The 25,206-nt window shown below is 43.3% G+C and overlaps 1 protein-coding gene across 13 annotated transcripts in view; it reads right to left on the reverse strand.

Annotated features, from left to right (window-relative positions):
* The window catches only part of PLB1 (phospholipase B1), a 170,942-nt gene that overhangs the window by 107,506 nt on the left and 38,230 nt on the right, over positions 1-25,206 (reverse strand). For 11 of the 13 annotated variants that reach the window (XM_045054756.1, XM_045054755.1, XM_045054757.1 and 8 more), the window contains one exon: positions 14,102-14,308. In XM_045054756.1, coding sequence (XP_044910691.1) covers positions 14,102-14,156 — 55 coding nt within the window. In that variant the 5' untranslated portion in view covers positions 14,157-14,308. Of the gene's footprint in view, positions 1-13,701; positions 13,871-14,101; positions 14,309-25,206 lie in introns of those variants that run through there. The other 2 variants (XM_045054765.1, XM_045054762.1) reach the window with 1 other exon arrangement.

Genomic DNA, 25,206 nt, shown 5'->3' on the forward strand with positions numbered 1-25,206 from the left:
GGAAACCCAGAGTGCATTAGCCCAACATCAGGCCAGGGGTAAGGAGGCTGATTTCAAAAGCAAAATTAAAACAGCCCATGCTCTCTTAATTTACAAATTTCCTTTATATTTTTCCACTTATGCTGTGCCTGGGGCACAATTTTCCACCCCTATCCCTGCCTTGAGGAAAGACAGCCATTTTGTGACCTTAATCAAGAATTAATGTCTCTGAACCTTGACTTCTTCATCTATCAAATGGGGATACGACTGGTTTCCTGGCCTTCTTCTTGAGGTTGTCTCAAGGATCAAAGAACAGGAAACTGCTGTGTGAACAGAAGAGGGCTGTACACAAGCTAGGAGTGGCTTGTCTCCCCGGATGAAAGGAAGGCCCTCGCCTTGGGCAGTGCGGGGAGGACTTTTAAGGCCAACGCATGTGCAATTAAGGCCACTCTTCAGGGTACATTAAATTCTCAGACTCTTTGAAAAGTGTATTGTCCTCCCAGCAACCCTAAAGGGTAAGTAAGTGGCAGGAATTATGACCCTGTTAACATTTTTATAGGCTCAGAGAGGCTAGGTGATTTTTACCAGCTCACACAGACCACGCCAGCAAGGGCAGGGACAGGCTCCGGGCCAGCGCTGCCATCCACCAAGCAGTGAGCTGTCCTGGCGACCTGGGAAGGGGAGGGTTCAAGTCAGCCTGTATCTGTCCCCTGTACTGTCTGGGCTGTAAGCAGGTCTTCTGGGATTATCTGTCCCTGCATGCAGCACTTTATCCCATGTACACCCAAGGGCCTGCAGAATGCTGTTGACCTGGGAGGAGGCACCACACATGACTGCCTGTGGGAGCGGAGTCAAAAACCACAAGTCATGCTTGGCTGCTGCTCCAACACCAGGACCGCCTGTGCGCCAAGCATCACAAGATGTCAGCATCTCTCCCTCAGTGTGGTGCTTTGGTGGTCACATGCCATAGTCAGTAGAAGGGGACAGTGAGGACTAGAGAATCTTTCTGGGGTAGCTAGACTAACCTCTAAACATTTGTCTTAGAATTCTAGAATGGTGGGGCACCTGGGTGGTTCAGTCGGTTAAACATCCGACTTTGGCTCAGGTCATGATCTCACGGTTCATGGGATCGAGCCCCATATTGGGCTCTGTGCTGACAGCTCAGAGTCTGGAGCCTGCTTCGGATTCTGTGTCTCCCTCTCTCTCTCTTCCCCTTCCTCACTTGCACTAGGTCTCTCTCAAAAATAAACAATAAAAAAAATAATAAAGAATTCTAGAATGGCCAACGTGGGCAGATCTTTGATATCATCTCATTTAATGTCTCAGGAATCTAAGACCCAGAGAGGTTAACAAACTTGCCGAAGATCACTCAGCAAGTTACTAAAAAGACCATGATGTGGAATTTGATTCTCCTTAATGTCATCTGATATGCTTTCCTTGGGACCAAAGTCTTTTTAAAAGAATGTCCTTAAAGGGCTTGTTGTGTGTGTTGCTCTATAGCCTGAGTTCCTGGCATGTGGAAATTTATTCTTTTGTCACGTCTATAAGACCAGTTTTTTTTTGGCTGTCATCAATCTCAATTTTTCATCAGGCATGCCAAAGAATGATAATAGTATTAACACGGTCACAACTTTTTGGGTAGACACATCCTCTAGTCTGATGATTGTACAAAAAACATTAGAGATGACTTGGGAAGTTCCAAACCAACATTCTCTAGATACTCCGTGTCCCGTGCTGATGACCACAGGGGACACCACCACCCATTACAGATTCCATCCCAGACACAGACCAGTGCACCCTCCTGTCTCCACCTCCTGATGCCCAGCCAGTATCCAACATCATACACCCTGTGTCGGGGGAGAGGGAAGAAGTCTTTAGGGAGCAGTTTGAATGGGAGGGAGCACATCCGCAGTTGACTTCAGGTTTTGCCCTTCGCTCGTTATATGACCTGAGACCAGAAAGGCTTTGCTTGTCAGTTAGGTTTTCCTCACCTTCCTCATGGGAACAATTGAGGTAGGCCCAGAGCCAGGACGAACAACCCGAAGAAGAGGGTGCCATGGTGAAGGTGAACCAGTGGTATCTCAGCAGCGGCTGGCCAGGGCCCTGACTCCTCCCATGCCAATACCCTCCACAATCATTCCCAGCTCCAGTCAGAGATTTAACGGGGACCCTCAAAGGTGGACGGGGGTGGTAGCGATTATTAGTGAGCTCCAACAGGAGGGGAATCTCAGGGAGCTGTGCGGGGGCCTCATGGTCCACCCTCCCCCGCAATCAGGAAAGTCTCTTTCCAGAGACAACTGGGAGGTTCTAGCGTGAAGAAGAGAACATGGGCTAAGGACCACTGTTCCCACTGAGGTGCAAGAACACAAGAGGAGACAGTTGCCTAAAAGAAAAGCACTTGGCCTTCCCAGAACCAAGCAAACTCCCTGCGGGGCCTCTTTCTAGGAGCCAGGCACACAAATTCACCAGTGTGCTGCCTCTTTCCACACATGACCTTTTATGTTTGAAACTGGCAGACTCATCTTGTCCAAAATACCACTTGCATTAGGCCACTCTCCTGCTGAAGAGTCTGTCATAGCTCCCCACTTCCCACGATAGCAAATCCAAATTCTAGGCTTGCTGTGGGACCTTGGGCAGGTCACTTAACCTGACCTGCCCAAGGGTTCAGTTTTTGTTCATGTAAAATAAATAAATAAATCAATCAACACACCAACAAACAAACAATTAAAAAAAAAAAGGGAATAGTTCTTTTAGAAGTCTCTCTAAGCCAAAAGATGATATGATAATCTCTATTGTTCTGGTCCTGGGATTTCAAATTCCTCCCCCGACACTAACCCTGCCCTCGGATCAGCAGACCTGCTCCCTGCACTAGGAACCTCGACTTCATCTCTGAGTGTGCTGCTCCCTAACTTGCATGCCCTCCCTGCTCCTGTGTTTATCTTGATCCCACACAGCCTTCAGAGCTCCGCCGAGTTTCCCTCCCACGTGAAACTTCTCCAGCCCACGTTCACCTCTCAGTTCTCTGAAGCCTGTTGCTTTCATTACAGCTACTTCACCTATTTTGGTACTTAATTCTTCTCCAGTGATTTTATGCAAATAAGCTCTCTCCTGAGGGTTCCTTCTTTTGGTTTATTATCTCCCAGCCAGGCTCAGCTCAACTCGGGTTCTTAGAAGAGCGCTCAGACAGTTAACTGACAGTAGCAAAAATGCAACTTGATGAAAAGGATGATTGACGATAAAGTCCTCAAAAACTACAAGGTACAGATGACAGCCCAGGAAAAGTATGGCTCCTGAGTCCCCCCAGAGAGAATCCCTTACCTGGGTGTGCGGCTCACAGAAGGAACTTGGAGGCAAGGGAGTTGGAGCAGGGGGTGGAGATGGGGATTGAGGCATCTGATGTAGAAGAGAGTCTAACACCAGAGTTCCAAGGATGGCTCGGCCACCAACTGGCTATGGGACTTGAGCAAGTCCCCACTCCTCTCTCGTCAATAACTAGAAGAACCTGGACTACCAAAAGCTCTCCAAGGTTGCTATCTACTCTTATTTGGAAAGACGATTTCTAGAAGGCTCAGCTGGCCACCTCCAGGAACGACTCTAGGTCCCTGTAAAACAAACATTGACTGGCTGTACTTGTTCTAATGAGAAAAGAGGTATTCCTTTCCTCACCTGCTCCTACCTTTGGCTTACCAGTGACAGGCCTGACCCAGGTGCATTACCAAGGCGATGAGTTTTCATTCCGCAGCCTGACAGTCTCCCAGGGAACTGCTGACCCATTCCAGGAAAATGAAGCTCTAGCAAAAATTGTACTTTATTAGATACGGTGGTTTCTTGCCAACTTGCTTTTGCCAATTGCAGTTTTAAGATAATGATGTTTCAGTTTTATACACCCAAACTTTTGGAACAGGAACCTATTTCTACGTGTGTTGTTTGTTGAGCCCATTTCAAAGCTTAAATAAAAGCCGAATTATGATTCTTCCCTCCCTGTAATACAGGGTGGTGGCAAAAAGCCATGACTCAGGACTCAGTCTCAGGACTGAACTCTGGCTCATGTACTTACAGCTAGATGATCTTGGGGAAGTTATTTAATTTCTGAGTCTCAGTTTTCTCATCTGTAAAATGAGGATAATAGTCTATCCCTCTTTTTTTTTTTTTAAGTTTTTATTTACTTATTTTGAGAGGAAGAGAGCAAGTGGGGGAGGGGCAGAGAGGATCCCAAGCAGGTTCCACACTGTCAGCACAGAGCTAGACGTGGGGCTCAAACTCACAAACTGCAAGATCATGACCTAAGGTGAAACTGAGAGTCACATGCTTAACCAACCAAGCCACTCAGGCATCCAACAGTATATCCCTCTTAAGTGGAAGCTGTTATATATACACAGTGGTTAGTGTGGCACTTGGCTGGCTGTTCTAGAGAACCTCACGCTGTGAGTTTAGCTTGAAGTGACACTCAAATGGCAATGTCCCCAGTGCTCGACAGAGTTACATTTATACGGTCATATTCATCTTAGGCCCCAAAGAGTCTACAAATAACTCTTGGAGGAGTCTGAGCTGCACACAATAAAAAATAACTAGGCAAAGAGAGAAACAAAGTATCCAGAGGTAAGAATCAGCAGGAAAAAAAAAAAAATACAGTAGAAACAGATCCAAGATGGTGGAAAAGAAAATTTGAGGCTATTCACGGAAACACAAAATTATTTTTAAAAGTAACACTGTCAGTTTGGTACAGAAATACACGTAAATTATATTTGAAAAATATTTTCAAAGCCTCTAATGATCAGGTCTAACAGCACATTAGACACAACTGAAAGAATGAATAAATTAAGACATGTGTCATAATATATTACTCAGAATGCAGCAATTTTCTAGAAATACAAAAAGATGGTACAGTTGGAATAGAGGCTAAGGGACATGGTATATAAAGGCAACCAAACATACATTTAATTGGCACCATGGAAGGAAAAGACAGGAATAATGGAGTAGAAGCAATATTTCAAGAGATACTGTCTGCGAATTTTCAAAATTTATGGAAGATATCAAGCCATAGATTCAACAAAGACTATAAATGTCATGCGAGATTAATTCACAGAAATTAATGAAACAGGAAAAAAAACCATACAATTTAGACCGTAGTGTATTTTTCCATAAAGGACCATAACTTTCCTCCCATCCTGCAGGCCACTTTGCAATGTGACTTTTGCCACCCCTCCCCACAAGAGGTAAAGTCTATTTCCTTCCCCTTGTATCTAGGCTGGCCCTGAAATTTGCATTGACCAACAGAAGCAGCAGAAATGACTCTTGGGCCCAGGCATTAAGAGGCCTTGTAGGTTCTATTTTTGCCCATTTAGGTACTTCTGTACCCAGCCCAGGCTGTCCTCCTAGAAAGACCATGTGGAGGAGGACCAACACACCCCAGTACCAAGTCAACAGACATGTCATTTTAGATCGGCCATGTCAGTCCCACACAATACCGTGTGGAACAGGGACAAGATGTCCCAGCTGATGTCTTCCCAAATTGCAGATCCACTGAATTGTGAGTAAATAAAATGGTTGCTGTTTGTCAATATGATTTACTGTAACATGCTCTGCAGCAACAGACAACTATGACATAGAAGATCAATAAAGTCAAAAGTTGGTTCTTTCAAAAAACTAATAAGGTAGACAAACCTCTGATAAGATGAATCATAGAAAAAGGATGAAGTCACAAATAACCAGTATTGGAAATAAAAAGGGGGCATAACTACAGAAGCTACAGATATCAAAGCGATAACAATAGAAATTCTCTAAAAATTATGCAAAAAAAACTTCAACATGTACTTGAACACATTCCTAGAAAGACAAAACTTTCCAAAACATACTTATAAGAAATAAAAATATGAGTAATTCTATAACCATTTAAAAAACTGAGTCAGGGAATGGGAGAAGATATTTGCTAATGACCTATCAGATAAAGGGTTAGAATCCAAAATCTATAAAGAACTTACCAAACTCAACACCTGAAAAACAAATAATCCAGTGAAGAAATGGGCAGAAGACATGAATAGACACTTTTCCAAAGAAGACATTCAGATGGCCAACAGGCACATGAAAAGATGCTCAGCATCACTCATCATCAGGGAAATACAAATCAAAACCACACTGAGATATCACCTCACACAGGTCGGAGTGGCTAAAATTAACAACTCAGGAAACAACAGATGCTGGCAAGGATGTGGAGAAAGGGGACCCTCTTGCACTGTTGGTGGGAATGCAAACGAGTGCGACTCTCTGGGAAACAGTGTGGAGGTTCCTCAAAAAATTAAAAATAGAATTACCCTATGACACAGCAACAGCACTACTAGGAATTTATCCAAAGGATAGAGGAGTGCCCGATTCATAGGGGCACATGTACCCCTATGTTTATAGCAGTGCTATCAACAATAGCCAAATTATGGAAAGAACCCAAATATGGCTGGTCTGATGAATGGATAAAGATGTGGTTTCTATATACAATGGAATACTACTCACCAGTGATAAAGAATGAAATCTTGCCATTTGTAACAACGTGGATGAAACTGGAGATTATAATGCTAAGTGAAATAAGTCAGTCAGAGAAAGACAGATATCATGTTTTCATTCATATGTGGAATTTGAGAAACTGAACAGAAGACCATAGGGGAAGGGAAAGGGAAAATAGTTTCAAACAGAGAGGGAGGCAAACTACAAGAGACTCTTAAATACAAAGAACAAACTGAGAGTTGATGGTGGGGTGGAAGGAGAGGAAAATAGGTGATGGGCATTGAGGAGGGCACTTGTTGGGATGAGCACTGGGTGTTGTATGTAAGTGATGAGTCATGGGAATCTACTCCCGAAGTCAAGAGCACTCTATATACACTGTATGTTAGCTAACTTGACAATAAATTATATTTTAAAAAATAATTAAAAAATAAAAAACTGAGTCAGTAGTCAAAAATCTGGCAAAATATAATATTCTAGGCTGTTGGTGAGTTCTACCAAGTAAAGGAAAATTTTCCATTCATATATTTTATATAATTTTTTTTTAAGTAAACTCTACCCCTCAACATGGGGCTTGAACTTGTGGCCTCACGATCAAGAGTCTCATGCTCTACTGACTGAGAGAGCCAGATACAACGAATTCCATTCATATTAAAAACTATTCAAGAAAGAAAAATAGAAACACTCCCAAATACATTTTACGAGAATGTAGAACACTGATATCAAAATCCAACCAGGGCACCAAGAGAAAAGAAAATGACAGTTCAATTTCATTCACGAACATGTAAGAAAAAGGATCCTACACAAGTGTTAGCAAACTAAATCTAGCAGTACAGTCGACCCTTGAACAACTGGAGGTTGGAGCACTGACCCTCCACACAGAATCTATGCATAACTTTTGATTCCCCCCCAAATTTACTACTAATAGCCTACTGTTGACCAGAATCCTTACCAATAACATAGTCAACTAACACATATTTTGTTTTTTATATGGATTATATACTGTATTCTTATAATAAAGCAAGCTAGAGAAAAGAAAATGTTAATAAGAGAAAATACATGTATAGAGCTTTGTGTTTATCCATAAGTTTACATCATCTGTTTACAAGATGAATTATCTGTTGTACTTAACATCGATATGCCTTAAAGGATACAAAATACTCCAGGTGGTATATGTTTTATGAATACCAGACATCAAAAATGAAAAGATAATGTGTGGTCTCTGTGTAAATTTTGATAATTTTTAACTTTTCATAATAGATTTGTGTACATTTTAATGGTAGTAAATAATAAAATAGACTAGTATTTACATAGAATTAACACATTCGTGACATCCCTAACTTTTTCTTAATGTTTTTGATATTTCCAGGCTATGCTGTTTCTGAGTTGTTTCGAATTGTCACAAATCTCCAAAAAATTTTCCAAAAGTTTGTTGAAAGAAATTGGATATAGGTGGACCCACATGGTTCAAATCCATGTTTTCTAGGGCCAGTGGTATATAAAGACAAAATATACCATGACCAACTCGATTTTATTCCAGGAATGCACAGATAGCCCAATATTAGCAAATCTATTAATATAATTCAAAATAATAACTAACCTAAGGGGGGGGAAATAAGATTATTTCCATAGATGCTAAAAAGACACTCAACAAACTTTAACATTCATTCCTGATAAAAACACTCAAGGAAATAGAAATTTATGGATATTTCATTAATGCAAACACACACACACACACACACACACACACACACACGTGTGTGAGTGTGTGTATTTATGCATGTATGGATAATTCCCAAAGGCCATCATCCAACTGAATAGGGAGAAATTTACCTCTTACTAAGGTCAGGAACAAGGTGAGAATTGCCACTATCACCACTGCTATTTAATATGGTATTGGAATATTAGCCAATTCAATTAGGAAAAAATAAATATAGGAAGAAGAATTAAAAACGAAGGAAAACTCTTATCTGTTAATGATATGGGTGTATAATTGCTCTAGAGAATTAACGATAAAATTCAAAAGGTATAATAATGTAGCAAGATAGAAAGTATAAAATTAACATGCAAAATGTAAAAGCCTTTGTATATATCAATATATGAGCTGGCCCAGTTGGAAGTATAGTGGAAGAGAATAAAAAACATTTATAATAATTATAAAAGATTAAATACTTCTGGATAAGCCTAGTTTCATTTTAATTTTAAGTGAATTTCAATAAAAATGCCAATGGATTTTTTTCCAAAGCTAGATGAATTGATTCTAAACTTCATTTGGCAAAATAAACATGCAAAAATAGCTATTAAAAACCCTGAAGAAAAGAGCAGTGAACGTAGACCATTACAAAATGGTCACAAATACGCATCTGTGGACGCGTGTCACTTTACAATGTAACTTTGCTGCTCCTTCCGTCTAGAGGAGTTTATTTCTCTTCCACTTAAACCTGAGGTTGCCCCATATGAATTGCTTGGGCCAATGGGATGTTATCAAACATTTGCAAGCAGAGACTTGAAAAGTGCTAGCACATTGGGACTTAACCTTTTTCATTACTTTTTTGGAACCTGAGATCACATGGTCTTTAAAAATAAGAAAAGATACTCAACTTCCTTTGTAATCAGAGAAATTAAACTAAAAATGCCATTTCTCACCTGTGACCTTTGCAAAAGTTCTAAAGCTTGACTATACACTATATTGTCAAGCTACGGAGAAGATGACATTTTATTTATATACTACCAGGGGGAATATAAAATGGTACAATCCTTACGGAGGAAAATTTGACAACATCCAACAAAACTATGTATGTTTACCCTTTGACTCCTAAGTTCTAGAAACTTATCCTAAGCTATACCTCCAACAACATGAAAAAGACATATGCACATGATTGTTCATGACAATACTACTTATAATAGCAAAATATTGGAAACAACCTAATGGCCACATCAGGAGACTTGTTGAATATATACGGTAATAGTGGAATAGTCTACAGTTGGAAAAAATGAAAAAGATCTGAATAGATACAGTATAATCTCAGGATACATTAGGTGAAGAAAATTAAAATAAACAAAAAAGCATACAGTAGGTTATCATTTGTGCAAGAAGGAAGACAAAATAAAGTATATTGCAAAAAGAAATATAGTGAAGATATGAAAATAATGAAATTGGTTATCTACATGAATAAGTAGAAAAGAAAGGCTAGAGGAGATGGAACTTCTCTGAGTGTCTTTTTTCACATAGTTCTGACTTTTGAACCATGTTAATGTTCTATATATTCAAAAGATAAACTAAAATCAACAAGAATGGGAGAAACCCTATAACTGAATACAGAGACAAACTTAACTATGTGTCCGATAGATAACCATACAGTGAGAACAAAAGAAATAGAATTAATCCCAGTGATTTTGAACTAAGTATATTGATTATATACCTTGAGTGTGATATACTCGAAGGAAAAAGAATGGCAAGAAACCATTGTTATTGGTGCTATTGTCATTGGTGCTATTATTAGAGTAGCTCCGATATTATGTTGTATCACAGGACTCAGCAAACAAAAAGATTTATTGTTGCTTTTGTAACCTTGGTTTGCACTGTGAATGAAGGACAAAACCAAACTGAAATGGGGGAAGGAGATAAAAGGCTAATTCTACCTAGAGATCATTTGTATACATTTATTTTTTAAAAAGGAAACTGTACTTCTTAGCTCTGTCCACTGGGTGAGCTTGGACATAACTCCAGCAGCAATGAACACCCCTAGCACCTAATCTTGGTTTCTAAATAAAATCCCCCAACAACTGGAACCTTGAAGAAATGGCTAATTGCATGGCTGGGATTGGAAAAATACAGGATTAGTTGGAATGGCTTGTTCCATAAAACTAAAAAGTGCTTAAAAATGGATGGGGACACAGGAGGCAGTATGAAGGCGTCTCACTGGCCAAATCCATAATTCCTTGAGCATCGAAATGAATAGCAACCTGAATGGATTATACCTCGCTGACTAATAAAAGAATCCATAGAGTCACCTGGGTGGCTCAGTTGGTTAAGTGTCCGACTTTGGCTCGGGTCATGATCTCCCTGTCTGTGGGCTCGAACCCCTTGTCAGGCTCAGTGCTGACAGCTCAGAGCCTGGAGCCTGCTTCAGATTCTGTGTCTCCCTCTCTCTCTGCCCCTCCCCTCATGCTCTGTCTCTCTGTCTCTCTTCCTCGAAAACAAACATTTAAAAATTTTTTAAATAATAAAAGAACCCATAAATCTATTTTATATTAAAAAGATAAAACATAATAACAATGGGGTAGAGAATCTCTTATTTTTTTTAATGGGGGAATGCCAACTAACAATGTTAGAAGAAATGAGAGACATTTTAAAATCACCACGTTACAGTCACCCTGGTAATATTCAGTTCAGGCAAGAATCATCAGTGGATGGGAAAACCATTGGGTAGAAGAATGGTCACATAGGATCACAGTTCCTCCTCACAGATAACTTATAAATCACATGGGGGGAGGCACCCTTACAAGGGAGAACTCTGGCAGACACACCTTAATCAAATTACCAAACTTAACACAATTAGGGTATTTACCAGCATCACATGTATCCCCCAATGCAATACCTTAAGGACAAAACATGATCTATTTTTTATTTCTTCCCAGAGTTTAATCTGATTCCAGCAATAAAAAAAAAAAAAAAAACAATTTGGACAAATCCAAATTGAAGTGCATACACACAAAAAGCCAGCCTAAAGTTTTCATCGACACAAAAGAACCAAGAGGCTAAAGAACTATTCTAGATTAAAAGAGATGGAAAAGGCAGGGTAAGTAAATACAATGTGTGGTCTACAGTAAATCTAATAAGCAATGACTGAAAAAAATGAATAAAATAATAAAGTCAATTCATCACAATAGCAAATTTAATGGAGGCAATCATATAATCTTCTCAATAAGTGCAGAAAAAAATATTAGGTAAAATCCAATATCCACTCATGATTTTTTAAAAATCTCTTAGCAAATTAGTAACAAGATAGAACTGCTTAGTCTTACAAAGAGTATTCGCAGAAAAGCCTACAGCATACACCATACATACTGACAAAATGTTAAACACTTTCTTTTTGAACTTGGGAATAAGGATGCCTCCAAACATCACTTCCATGAAAAATTGTAGTGGAGCCAGCACAGGAAGAAAAGTAAAAGAAAGAAACAGTATATAGGTTGAAAAGAGAGCAACATAACTGTCATTATTGGCAGGGTTGTGTATATAGAAAATCCAAAAGAATATGCAGATAACTTATTAAAATTTATAAGAACTTAATTGGGTTCACAATCAATATATAAATATCAATTCCACATACAAATAAACATTTTCAAAGCAAACATTTAAAAATCCATTCAGACCACAAAAGGTCATATGCCTAAGAATAAATTAAGCAAAACATACACAGACCCTCACCAGAGAAACTATAAAACTTCAAGAGGCATTAAAGAAGACCTAAATATATGCTCATGATTTGGAACTCAATATTGTAAAGATGTTTGTTGTCCCGAACTTGATTCATAGAATTCAGAGCAATTTTCATCAAAATCCCAACAGGTTTTTTGAGGGGTAGAAATTGACAGAAAGTAAACTGTATATGGAAGTTCAAAGTCAAGTCATTTTTAAGAAGAAAAAAAATAGAAAGACTTGTTTCCTCCAATAATAAAACTTACTATAAGCCTGCAGTATTGAGATAATGTGCTGTAGGCAAAGGGGCAGACAAATGGATAAAGCTGAGTTCTGAAACTGATGCAAGCACATCTGAGCCCTTTCCATATGAACAGAAAGGGCTCTTCACAGCAGTGAGGAAACCGTGGACTTCACCATAAATAGTGTGGAGACAACTAGGTATTTGCACAAAAAGAAGTGTGTAAAAGTCGGTTCCTCTCTTACACTAGTCACAAAAACCAATCCCAGGTGAATTCAAGACCCAAATGAGAAAAGAAAATCTATGAAGTTTTAGAAGGAGATATGGGATATCATCAAGACCTCAAGGCAGGAGAGGAGTTCTTAAATAAGACCCAAAGAGCACAAACCATGAAGATTAAAAATGTTAGTAAAAGGTGAAATATTTATATGATCTGAAGAGAAACCAGAGTATAAGATCGAAAACTTTAGAAATAAAGAGACAGAACACAAAACCGACAACAGCCAGATGACTGATAAAACTGAACTCTGACCAGCACACCAGCAGGAAACCCAACCACCACCCCAGCAGCCATCAGTCTAGAACAGTGAGGACCTGGTCCCCGATTGCAGCTTCCCTACTTCTTATCCCTGCTTCCAACTCAGGACCAACCACAGAAGGCCACATATGTTCCCCGAATGAATCATGTCAGATGCCTCGCTTCTCATTAGCCCGCCTCCAACTTCCCCATGGCAACAGCTTCCAGTCAGAGCACACCTGAGTCCTTCCCCTTTTCATTGTCAAGCTTTCCCACACCCCTGCCTGCGCTGGCGTCTCCCCAAACAAAGTGAATGTTGCTGCCTTCCCTGCTTCAGCAATCTCTGAATTGCCTCCATTTGTTCTCGTTTGGGTCATCTTTATTTATTTCCCCCGAATCCAGAATTTTGCTCGTCTAAAGTCTCCATAAAGAGAGCAGAAAGACAAGGTTCAGAAAACATTAGCTGTACCTGTCACCCACAAAGAGCAAGTGCACAGCATGTATGAAAAACCCCTTAAATCATGGGAAAAAAGGAAAAACCTATACAAAAATGGGAACACACTTGAATAGGCACTTCACAAAAGAGGAATTCATATGGATCAAACATGAAGGAAAAAGCTCCTCTGCCTCATTTAGCAATCAGGAAAATATGATCACCCTGGATATTACGCATAGCAAGCATTATTATCCTCCTCTTGCCTCATACCCTGTACCCTTGAGCACCACGCTCCCCCCCAACCCCCCACCCCCCACACACACCTCCATTAGACAGGGTAACAAACCTGTCCAAGGTAAGCAGCAAGACTGGTGCTTGGATACCAGCCAGACCTCTGGGGGCTAGAGAGAAAGTGCTTTCCCTCTCTGGGCCCAATCCTCTCATATGGAGAGGCCAAAAAAATCATCTTTAAGGCTTTCCAAACAAAGAGGAGCCAGAGGTCAGGAGAAGAGAGGCAAAGGGGATGTGGCAGAGGCACAATCTTCTCCTAATCATTAGTTCAGGAGAAATCCAAAGCTCTGACTAGTAGCCCACTCATTTCTGAAACCTACCTTCCTCTTTCCTTTTAGCAAAAACAAACAAAGCCCGTAAATAGCAGTGCTACCATTTTAAGGATGAGAAAGAAAAAAAAAAAAATCAAGGTCTAGGGAGCTAGAACTTGCCCAAGGCCACACAGCACAGAGAACTAGAACCTGGGTCTTTGTGACTCCCTCTACCGACGGCTTTTTTCTGCACCACAGAACTGTTACCCATCAGCACTTTTCACCTATCCCCAGACCTGCCTCTTGCCTCACAGCTGTGGGCACTTGAATCTCAGCATTCCAGCCTGCTTGGGTCTAACCTGTGCATTCTGTGCTCATGAAAAAGAGGTATTCCTCTCTCAAGCTCTAAGCAAAAGGGACATCAGCAGGCTGACCCATTAGTTGCCCTCTGAGCAAAAGGAAGACTTACCTTGCCCCAGAAGCAACAGCAGCCCCAGGAGGAAGATGCGTGGCTGCAGTCCCATGCCAGAAACGTCCAGGTGTCCCAGCCTTGGATGAATGGTTTGCACAGGTGGAGGCTGCCACACTTCCTCCTGCTTTTATTCTCCTCTGTTGTCTGATAGTACACCTGTCATAAATTTTACTGTGTTCACCTTTGAAAGGGTGCAGTGGCCAGCTGTAAATGATAAATATTAACATTTAGACAGAAGATTTCTCAAGGTAGATAGGTCAAAGATGGGTAGCATGTTCTAGACAAAGGCACCAAAAGACCAGGACCACATAGCCCCCTTTATATGGCCTCCCAGAATTGTAGGCGTCCAGAAATCAGGCACTGACAGGCTGGGAGGAGCTTAGGATTGGAAATACAGGGCTGGAATCTCAGATTAACCACACCTGTGAGATCTAGGGTGAGTCCCTTAATGTGGCCTTAGCTTTTCAGCTGTAAGCCATGGAAATAAAAGCCACAAATTGAGTGAAAGTACTTAGTAACAACTGTAAACCATAAAGCTCCCTCCAAATGTGACATCTCTTAGTGTCTGAGGAGCACAGCTGAGTTCCCCAGTGTACAAGATCCAGAAAGGTTTGTTTCTGTCCCTCTCTTCCAAAGCCATGGGTGGCGGGGAGTGTTAGAGTGATGTGCACGCCACACACTGATTGTCTGCAAGTTGAATTGAGAGACACAAGCCAGAGAGGTGAGCCCTTGGAATGCATTTGACAGAATGCATTTTGCTTTAGCATTTTGCTTAGCATTTTGCTTTGGGCGACTGATGTTGAAATGCTGGGCAGGGTCTAAACTGGGCAGACAGAGTCGGAATTTAAAGCCTCAGTGACAAATATCCTTGGGGGTGAAATTTAAATATTTTCCACAAATATCAAGTAACATTTGCCTTTGGGTAACATGGCCAAATATATGTAAATCATCCTTGCATTCTGGCCACAGTTATGGCAGCAAGGCCGAGAGCCAGACTTCTGAACTCCAGCTTAGGGACCTGGAGCTGGTTTCTATTGTTCAACCTTGGTCTTCATCTGCTGACATCTTTTTCTGTATGTTTAAAATCACAGTTATAGGTTGGTTGTCTTGAGTATAAAGTGAAGTCTAAGTGGGCGGCCCTCTGTTCCTGGCTCTCTGTTATTAAGGTATTGTCTTCCTTTCTCATCTGCTCAATAAAATGTGACTTGTGGGTGACCACTGATTTAGCCATGCCAAAGCCTCAGCCTCAGAGCCGTATGTGATTTGATGAGGTCACATCAGGCGTGTATGGCCGCTGCTACAACAGGCCCAGCTGGCCATAGGCTGGTTCCAGAGTCTGGCTGAGAGCAGCATGCACAGAGAAGGAAGAAGAAAATACACCTGAGGAGGGGTATGCAAGGGCCATTTGGGCATAGATGTTCCTGACCATTGGACACTTACTATCTTCACTAATTGGCCACAAGCTCAACAAGAGACCCAAAGCTGCTGTCTCACTACTAACGACAACAGGAGTCCCTCCTAGCTCCATGCCACCAGCAGCTTTGAGAAGCATCCCTGATGCTTGGACTGAATGAAAAGTCACAGGTTCCCACTCAACTTGGGCCCATTGGAGGTAGGGTAGGACACGTCATGGGAAATGGACAGAAATAGCCTGGCTTTACAATCTGTGTATTTGCTTCCACCTCTTAATGCTTCTCTGCATGACCACCATGGCCCCACTGGGTTGGCACACACACCAACCTCCAACCTTTCTTACATTTAGAAGCATTGAGAAATGAATTAAAAACATTTTTAACCTTTATGAGGAATTTTAGTATAGGACAGACTGAATTCCCTCTGAGATATAAGAAATCTTGGAGTCCTGTCAACACATTAAGGAATCCTCATCAGTTATGAGGCAGTGGGGGAGTAACATCTCTTGGACACTCTTACCAGGCACCGTTGGCACTCTTCACATGCATTAGCTTAATTACCACTGATCATCTATTAGCAGCTATGGAAACTAGGGGGGCAATACTTGTCAAAAGCCAGAGACAAGCTCCATCACTTTTTAATACAATTTTCTTCTCTGAGTTTTGCTGCTACAATGTCCTAAGATGACATATCCTAGAGGAGGGAAGATGCTCCATTTGAAATTTTAGCAACAATTAGCAGATGTTCCTTTTGGGAAAGGCACAGGCCCATGGATTCAAATCTTCCAGCAAAGGCAGTCCAAGCCTCCCTCAGAAGACATCTCAGGGATTGGGAAAGCTGAGTGCTTGCTGTTGTCCGGAAATCCACAAGGGGGTGCTAGACCAAGCCTCGGCCGCAGGGCCCATGCAGATCAAAGCAGCACTGGCTGCGAAAGAATGTTTTTCAAACTGGGGTTACAACCCATGATTATCCCATGAATTTAACTTGGTGCATGATCAATCCATTTAAAAAAATTAAATGGAATATAAAATATCTGAGGACATTGCATACAGTAAGGGTAAGTAATGTTTTGGGAAACTTGTTTCAGTCACAGGCGGTGATGCAATATGTCTTTCTTAATATGGGTCATTAAAAAAGAAATTGAAAACCACTCCCTCAGCCATCAGTAGATCAGTTCCACAAACAAATCCCTAGGCTTCAAGAAAGAAAACAGGTTTGTTCTTCCCTCTGGTTAAAGATGCACCTACACCAAATTCCCTGTGCTAACAGCTAGAGACAATGCCTGTGATTGGCTCTGGGCCTTGGGAAGAAAGTACAAATCAAACTTATTAACAGTTGTGAGAAGACAGTCAGGGAAAGTGTCCTCTTTTTTCAAAAAGGAAAACCTTAGTCCCTGGCTCCTGGGGGTGAGCTCTGCCAATGTGATGGAAATATGTGTCCACAGCCTGTCATCTGGGATGGGACAAGTTCCCATTGGTACCTATTTTAGGGAAGACCCACAGCTTGAAGGGGAAGGTCCACACCAGAACTGTGGGAAGGAGTGGAACTATCTGTCTCAGAATAAACTGCACCAGTGCCAATAATGCCCTGAGAATTGTCTTCCCCTGTGACTTTTCTGAAGTACCTACTTGTCCTCACCACAATGGCCTTCAATCACTCACTCCTTCTGTGTGGAAATAGTCCTATGTCCTTGATGGGCTTCTTGAGGGAGAGGCTGGGCCTTTCTCTTCTTGCCATTTGGCACCTGTAGAACCCCATGCTACCAGAGTACCTAGCTCAATGTCCTGTGCCTAAGAGGCCCTCACCAAATCTTCGTTCATTGGTCGAGTATTCTTCAGAGGCAAAAAGACAACTGGTTTAACCAAGCCTGTCTTCTCCAAAACCCTTCCCAGTCACAGAAGTACAAGGAGTCTTAGGAATCTCCAATCGCAAATGTCATCCAGATTCCAGCATTCGTACGTATACACAACGCAAGACTTGTGTGTACACACACGCAAAACATTGTCCAGTGCAAGTAACTGAACTTATTTAGCTTCCTTTGGACAGAAGCTTTGCTTATAATCAAATAAGAAGTGGGGCGCCTGGGTGGCTCAGTCGGTTGAGCGTCCGACTTCGGCTCAGGTCACGATCTCGCGGTCCGTTAGTTCGAGCCCCGCGTCGGGCTCTGTGCTGACAGCTCAGAGCCTGGAGCCTGTTTCAGATTCTGTGTCTCCCTCTCTCTCTCTGACCCTCCCCTGTTCATGCTCTGTCTCTCTCTGTCTCAAAAGTAAATAAACATTAAAAAAAAAATAAGAAGTTTAATTAAGGACTAAAAAGTAAGAGAGAAAATGGAGAAGGGACGAATGATGTATGTCTTAAACAAAATACCATTTTCAAATATCTCAGCCTTGTTAATAAAAAAAGAACAACAGGGCAAATCCCAGTAGAATGTACACACCATGAGACCTGGCCTTCTTGTTCTTTGCTATATCCCAGAAGCTAGTACATTGCCTGTGGTAGCAGGCATTCTCTAGGTGTTGGATGAATAAATAAATAAATGAAAAGCAGAATAAAAAGAAACACACTAAAACTACTGTAACTACTAAAACTACAGCTCAATTTGGGGCGCCTGGGTGGCTTAGTTGGTTGAGCGTCTAACTTCAGCTCAGGTCATGATCTCACGGTTTGTGAGTTTGAGCCCTGCGTCAGGCTCTGTGCTGACAGTTCAGAGCCTGGATCCAGCTTTGGATTCTGTGTCTCCCTCTCTCTCTGCCCCTCCCCCACTCATGCTCTGTCTCTCTCTGTCTCAGAAATAAATAAACATTAAAAAAATTTTTTTTTAAATATCAGCTCAACAAAATAGAATAGGTAAGATGAAAGGGGTAAAAATCATGTTTTAGGATAGAAAACAGGAAAAAGAGAGGCACGTGGCCCCAATACCATGAAGCATGATGGGAAAAAAACAACAGAAAAGCAACATGGAGGCTCACAGCTCATGGCTCTTCCCTAAGGTCATGCTGTTATTCTCCTACATAATGGTCTCAATCCTGGCTGCAGATTGGAATCGCCTGGGAGATAAGAAAAATACCTGTCCCTGTGATTCACCTACTGACATTCAGAATTAACTGGTCTACGGTAGAACTTGGTCATTTAAAAAAAATTTTTTTTAATGTTTGTTTATTTTTGAGAGAGAGAAAGAGACAGTGTGAGCCAGGGAGGGGCAGAGAAAGAGGGAGACAAAGAATCCGGAGCAGGCTCCAGGCTCTGAGATGTCAGCACACAGCCCAATGTGGGGCTTGAGCCCATGAACTGTGGATCATGACCTGAGCCGAAGTTAGACACTTAACTGACTGAGCCACCCAGGCACCCCAGGACTTGGTCATTTTTAAAGCTCACTGATGGATTCTGATGTGCAGAGCTAGGGCTGCCTGGTGCCCAGCACTGAGGGCTGAAGAAGGCTCCATCTCTGCTGCTGCAGGTAAGCCAAAGGTCCACAGGGCATAGCCTGATGTCTGACAAACTCAGACTGACCTGGTGGCCTCTCTAGAGAGGAAACCCATAGGTAACCCATAGCAGTGTGTTATGGGGGGACTGGGACTTATCTCTCAGCAGTCAGAGAATGGGGAAAGGGCCAGATTCTGGTGCCTGGAGAGGCCCAGTCACTGAGCACCAGGATATATGAGCTAAATTTGCAGATCAATCATATTACCCATTATCATGTACAACCATTTCCTCTTCTTCATGTCTTGGTTTCCTGATCTGTGAGTTTGACAACATAAAGTCCATTATCTGTTATGCACTGTGAAGAATGGGACCATGGGTGGGGAAAGGGTAAGACGAGCTGTCTACCTCAAGCATACAGGATACTCTCCCAGCCATTACTGCAGAAATGGTACCATCCCTGGCTGACTACCATTCACAGATGGTGAGTATGAGGTCCCCACAGCCTGAGCTCTGACATCTTCTAAATCACAGCCATACTGCCTATTGGTCCCTCTTTCTCCTCTCCCTTCCACCATCTCCAGACTCTTGGCCCCCCCACCAGTGCTTTCCCAACTTCATGCCTCTCAGCACACAAATGATGGTGATATTTGCACGGCACACAGGATGAGCAGACAGGACAATTTGTGGCCTGAGATGATCAGCTGGGGGTCTGGGACAGCCCCAAGCCCTGCCCCTGGTGGGCCTGAAGGCTAGGGGGATCAATGTCTTTGCCCATCTGTACCTCTTAGTGCACCTACCTCTGGGTGAAGACTTAAATAGCATTTGGTGAGCACCTACTAGGTGTCAGGCATCTTGCTAATTGAACTCATAAATGTCATCTTTATTTAATACTAGCTATATTCCTCAGGGGGTTAAAAGTCTCAACTAAGTTCACTCAACTAGTAGTAAGCTGTAAAAAGGAGTTTCTGATCCAAGTCTTCTACCTCCATATCTGTTAGTTTCTCTCTGCATGACTGAGAGATGCTCCTGGTAAAATGGCCTTAAATGCCCCTTCTGGAGAGAAGCCCAGGAAAGGCTCTTCAGTCTGCACTGGTGGAGGGCAACCTATGACTCATGCACCCAGTTTGGCAGGGGAGTCTGGCAGTGTGACCATTCCCTCCTGGGAGATGAGTCTGAGCAGATCATCTGGCCTGACTACCACCCAGCCAGGGCCCAGGGCACTCACTATTCTGTGGAGGAAAAGTGGCTTCTCTTGGTGGAAGCACCAGAGGCATTGTCCTCCTTGGTATCACCTCCAGAGGACCAGAGAACCAAAAAGTCATGCTCTGCCCCATCCCAGCTGGTGGATCCCAGCCCAGCTATGACCTCGTCTCCCCTCCTGGGGAGAATCCCATCCAGAGGCAGGGAAGCGACAGGGATGAATGAGGTCAGAACTGGTCATCAGGCACATGGACCTTAATAGCCACCTAGTCAGTCCCTGCCACTCCCATTGCAAGGAGGAAACTGAGGCAAAGAAAGAGGCAGGGCCAATCTGTGACAAGGGGCCTGAGCTAGGTTTTGGATTCCCTGATTCAAGCCTGTGCTCTTTCCCACTCATCATGTAGAGCTGAATCACCCTGACCACTTGCAGCAATGGAATTTCTAGTTTGATTTTACAGGTAAGAGACTAAAAACCCCGAGAGGATTAGTAACTTGCCCAAGGTTGCTCAGCTACTAAGGATAGCTTGCCCTCTTCACCACAGCCCAGCAATGGCCAAGTTCAAGCCAAAGGGACTTGGCACAGACCTCACACCAGCAGATACTACATAAGGCTCAGGGTCTGCATCTCCATTCTGGGAAGGAAGATTCCATGGAGACAGGATGGCCAATGTGGCCAGTAGACATTGGCACACAGGAGAAGCTCTTCCCTGGATCTTTTAGAGCTGAGACCCCACATGGTAGAGCTGGTGGAGTGCTCTACCAACCAGCAGGATCCCAGGGAACTTCTGCTATGTGGCTAATTTTTCCATTAGTCAATTCCCTTTGAACCCTGTCCATGAGAAATGTGATCTGTTCTTTAAATCCAAAGGGAGCAACCAAAGTCCCCCAGACTTTTCTGGAAATCTCACATGTTTCAGACCATGCTAGGAAGCTTCTGGCTCCTACCATCCCAACCATCATGCACCAACCCCGACATGCCTCCCTGACCTGTGTTCAGAACAGACCCCCTGCTTTGGAAGGCTTCTCCTGGACTAGGGGTCCAGAGAAGGAAGACAGCCTCTCTACCACCTGCCATGGTAGCTTACCAGCTAGGGACATCCTTCCATCCATACTGCCACTATGGAATGGGGCCTCTGGGCCTTTGGCTGTGGGCAGAGGATTGCTGTGACATGGCATCACCTGCTTGCTACCAGGCTAGGCTATCAGCCCCCACACCCACGCTGCACATGGTGTTAATATCTTTGATAATGATGATGATGCACAGGTGTGCTTACTTGCCAGCTCCCTGGACAGGCCCACTGTTTGCCTTTGATGGCACCACCTAGGGAGAGGACTATGGGAGGGGAGAGGGTAAGACTGGCCTTCTGTCCCACAGCCCTCAGGCAGGTGATCCAACTGGGCTGGGCTGGGGAGGCGGGGGGCACCGTGGAATCTGTGCTGAGCTCTGGCCTTCAGGATAGTTAGGCTGGTTCAGTAGACACCTCGGGTTGTTTCCCAACTGCTCCATCCTGAGGGAATGCCTGTGCCTCTGCCTCTGGGCATTGCTGAAGCAAGCCAGCCTATTATTCCTTTCTTCTTGGGTTCAGGAAGGGCCTTGTTCATAACTGGAGGGTTAGCACTCAAAAGAGAAAACATGAGGAAAAAGAATTTTCAAATTCCATATTTTCTCCATTCTAACCCACACACATTTTCATATTATAACATTCCTGAAAAGAGACTCTATCTTATAATCCACAAAAATGTTTAGAAACTTGTCCCAGATTACACAGAGAGCAGGTGGTGAAGCCAAGTATAAATTTTTAATACTGTTTTTTTCTGCTCCAAAAGCCAGTTCTCTTAACCTGAGATACTTCTTTATTTTTGTTTCTTTCATTTTGTTCCTCCATCAACCTTGGGAGGCCTTCTAGGTGCATGTGTGACCAGGAACATGCAGGGATATGGGCCTTGATCTCAGGCTTTTCAGAGGGCAGCTGGGATCTTGGCATGGTCTCTGTGGGAATCCCGGATGTCTCCTTCCACTCCCACTCATTTCTTCTTTGCTTCTGGGAGCCACCTCGAGCCAAGTTTCCAATTCTTCCCCTCTGTTGACATTGAGATCCATGTTTTGTGAACCAGAATGAGGCTCCAAACTTTTGAAATTTAACATCTCTTCTGGCACCAATCCCCAGAGCCTGGCCACCCCAATCCTCCACCCACCCCAGCCCTGAAGTGACCTTTCAAAATACCTTGCACTCATCTCCACCCCGACTTCAGTAGGTGTGGTGTCTGCTCCCACCACTTTATCATAAATGTTCTATAGTCAACAATTTGTTCAATCCAATGGATAGTGAGGTCCTCAGATTTCATCTTACTTGACATCTTAGTGACATTTGACAGCTGACCTCTACCCCTATTCTCAGATAACTGCCCTTGGTCTCCATGTGTCTAGTTTCCAGGTTTCTTCTTCCCAGCTCTACCTTCTCAGTCTCCATCCCCAGCTCCTCCTCTGCTGCTGGAGCTCCTCAGATCTCTGTCATGGACCCCCCGTCTCTGTCTCTCAAGGTGATCTCACATACCTACACCCCCATGGCTTCATTTAAAATCGATGCACTGATTCCTACACTTCAATTTCCAGCCAGCCCTCTGTTCTAACCTTCAAACCCTGTAAACTCGTTCAATGACTCAACATCTCCACTTTGATGCTTCATAGGCACCTCAAACTCAAAGAGTTGAGAACTGAATGTACGATCCTCCTTCACCCATCTGCACCCCTAAAGGAAAGGGCTATAGTGGTTGTAGACAGACCCAAGAACAATCCGTGAAAACTCTTTCTCCTTAGCCTCAACAGATCATCAATTGCTGAGTCCCATTAATTGTATATCCCAAATCACCTCGTGAACCCATTTACCATTCTCCATCTTCACTGCCCCAACCTGGACCTAGGCCACCATCTCTGCTCCCCAGAGTGGCTACAAGAGCTGTTCCTAAGTCTACTCTTTATTTGCCCCCCCCCCCAGAAGCCTGATGATCTTTTCAAAGTGTGAGCCCATTGTCACACCCTTGCATAAACCCTCAATAGCATCCCACAGCCCTTTGGACAAAGTCCAACCATCTTGGTATGGTTTAGAAGGCCCTGATTTCCTTCTCCTCTCTAGCCTCATGCCCCACTCCCCCCTTCTTCCCTGACCCCATGCCCACTGGGCTCCTTTCACTTCCCTGAACATGTTATTCTTTCTGCCACCTCAGAGTCTTAACACAGGCTGTTCTCTCTGCTTGGAACTCAGGCCAGGCCAACCTCCTTCCCATTTCTTGACCTCCCTGACTCTCCTTCCAGGCTCAGTGTAAATATTTCTTCCCAAAACACTTTCTCAAACCCAGCCAATGTAAGACCCTGTCTCATGCTCCCCTGGCCTCCCGTGCTTGTCCTCCAATACTCTGAACAAGCAATTACAAGTGTGCTAAGTCTATCCTGTCTGTCCAACCATGAGCTCTAAGATGGTAAGAACCAAATGGTTCCCTGCTGTGTCCCCCCAGCATTTAGCACAGGGCCTGACACCAGCAGGTGCTCATCAATTGCTGCATGGATGACAATGTCCAGCCTTGCTCCAGTCACTCCTCCAGGGCCCCCAGTGAACAGAATCAAGTCCTACCTCATAGTAGGTGAACCACTCCTGCCCTCTCTGAAGCTCTGCTACACCACTTACTTCTTCTTGTCTGGTATCCCCAAACTGGCCAGATGGAGCTGTCTCTTTTGCTGGAGAGGGTATCGCCCACGCTTCATTCTCTTTGTAACCTGCATGGTCCTTAACATAATGGCTTTGGACACAGTAGGAAACTTTCTCAAGAACTGCACTCTTGGGACCAAGAACAACACATTGCTGTAAAGGAAGGGGGCCCTGCTTGGCCTCTGCTTGGCCCAGATATCCTCCTATGCACCTTAAGAGTTAAGAAATCTCTTAAAATAGTCCTCCTGAAACAAACAAACAAACAAACAAACAAACAAACAAACGTCAAGTCTTATAAATTATGGATAGCAAACCAATCAAGGACTGCCAAATGTACTTGAACGTCGATTAAAACCTCCCGTTTCCAAAAATCGCCCCCTCCCCCCACTAACACACACTAGTAAACTGTGTGCTTGCCAGTCAGTGACTGTCAGTATTTCCTTTTTTTTTTTTTCTTTTCCTCTCTAAAACTTATTCTCCTTTCTGATACCTTTGAACCCCTGCTGAAATGTAAGTGATTACAGATGGTCCCCTTGTGGCTGTGAGTTTATAAATAAACAGCCTTGGCTAATTTTATCTCTGGTCCTGTTTGAATTTTGGCTGTGATCTTGGTGCTGCGGCTCAGATATAGGCTGACCTGCTTGTTGCTGGGGCCCTTGGCCCTTGGCCAGGTGTGGTGCTCACCGAGGCCTCTGTAACCTCACCGCCATGGACCCTGAGGTCTGCGCTGGACCTCAAGTCCGCTCTGTTGCCATTGATCTCCTTGATTGTTTCATTCATTTGTCAAATCCTGGGTGTTTATGTTTGGTTAATGTTCCCTTTGAGGGTTGTGTCCTTGGTGACTTGCTTCTGCCTGTCCCTTTGTTTTGTCCTATGTCCTTAAGTGTTGCTTCGTCAGGAGGAGGAGAATCACAGAGTGGAACACGGGCACCGTTCCTATAAGCTGGCTGTTGAAGCCCGCCTCACAGACTGGAGACCTGACTGTTCTCCCCAGGCCAGCAGGCTCTGAGGACAAACTATGCTGTAGGTCACCAATAAACCCGGATGAGGGTGTCCTCTCATCCTGGCCATTTGTCCTGAGAGCTTGGCTTTGACTCAGAGAGGGCGTTCTCCCTCTCCAGAAATGATGTCTTACCAGCTCTCTGGTCCATTAGGTTAGGGGCCCAAGACACAGGTTGTATGAACAGTTTCTACTGACTGTAACTTTCACCTGACAGTCACCGAGAATTTTCTCTATCTAACCTGTGTCCCTCTCTGGGAAAAACTGCTTCTTACAGGCGCCCCCATTCCTGCTATAACCCCTATGCTTCTCCCAATGGCAGAACTCCACCAAAGATGATTTGGTCCTGCAATGGACACTTG

The sequence above is a fragment of the Felis catus genome, chromosome A3, assembly GCF_018350175.1.
Source record: "Felis catus isolate Fca126 chromosome A3, F.catus_Fca126_mat1.0, whole genome shotgun sequence".
In the NCBI taxonomy this organism is placed as follows: domain Eukaryota; kingdom Metazoa; phylum Chordata; class Mammalia; order Carnivora; family Felidae; genus Felis; species Felis catus.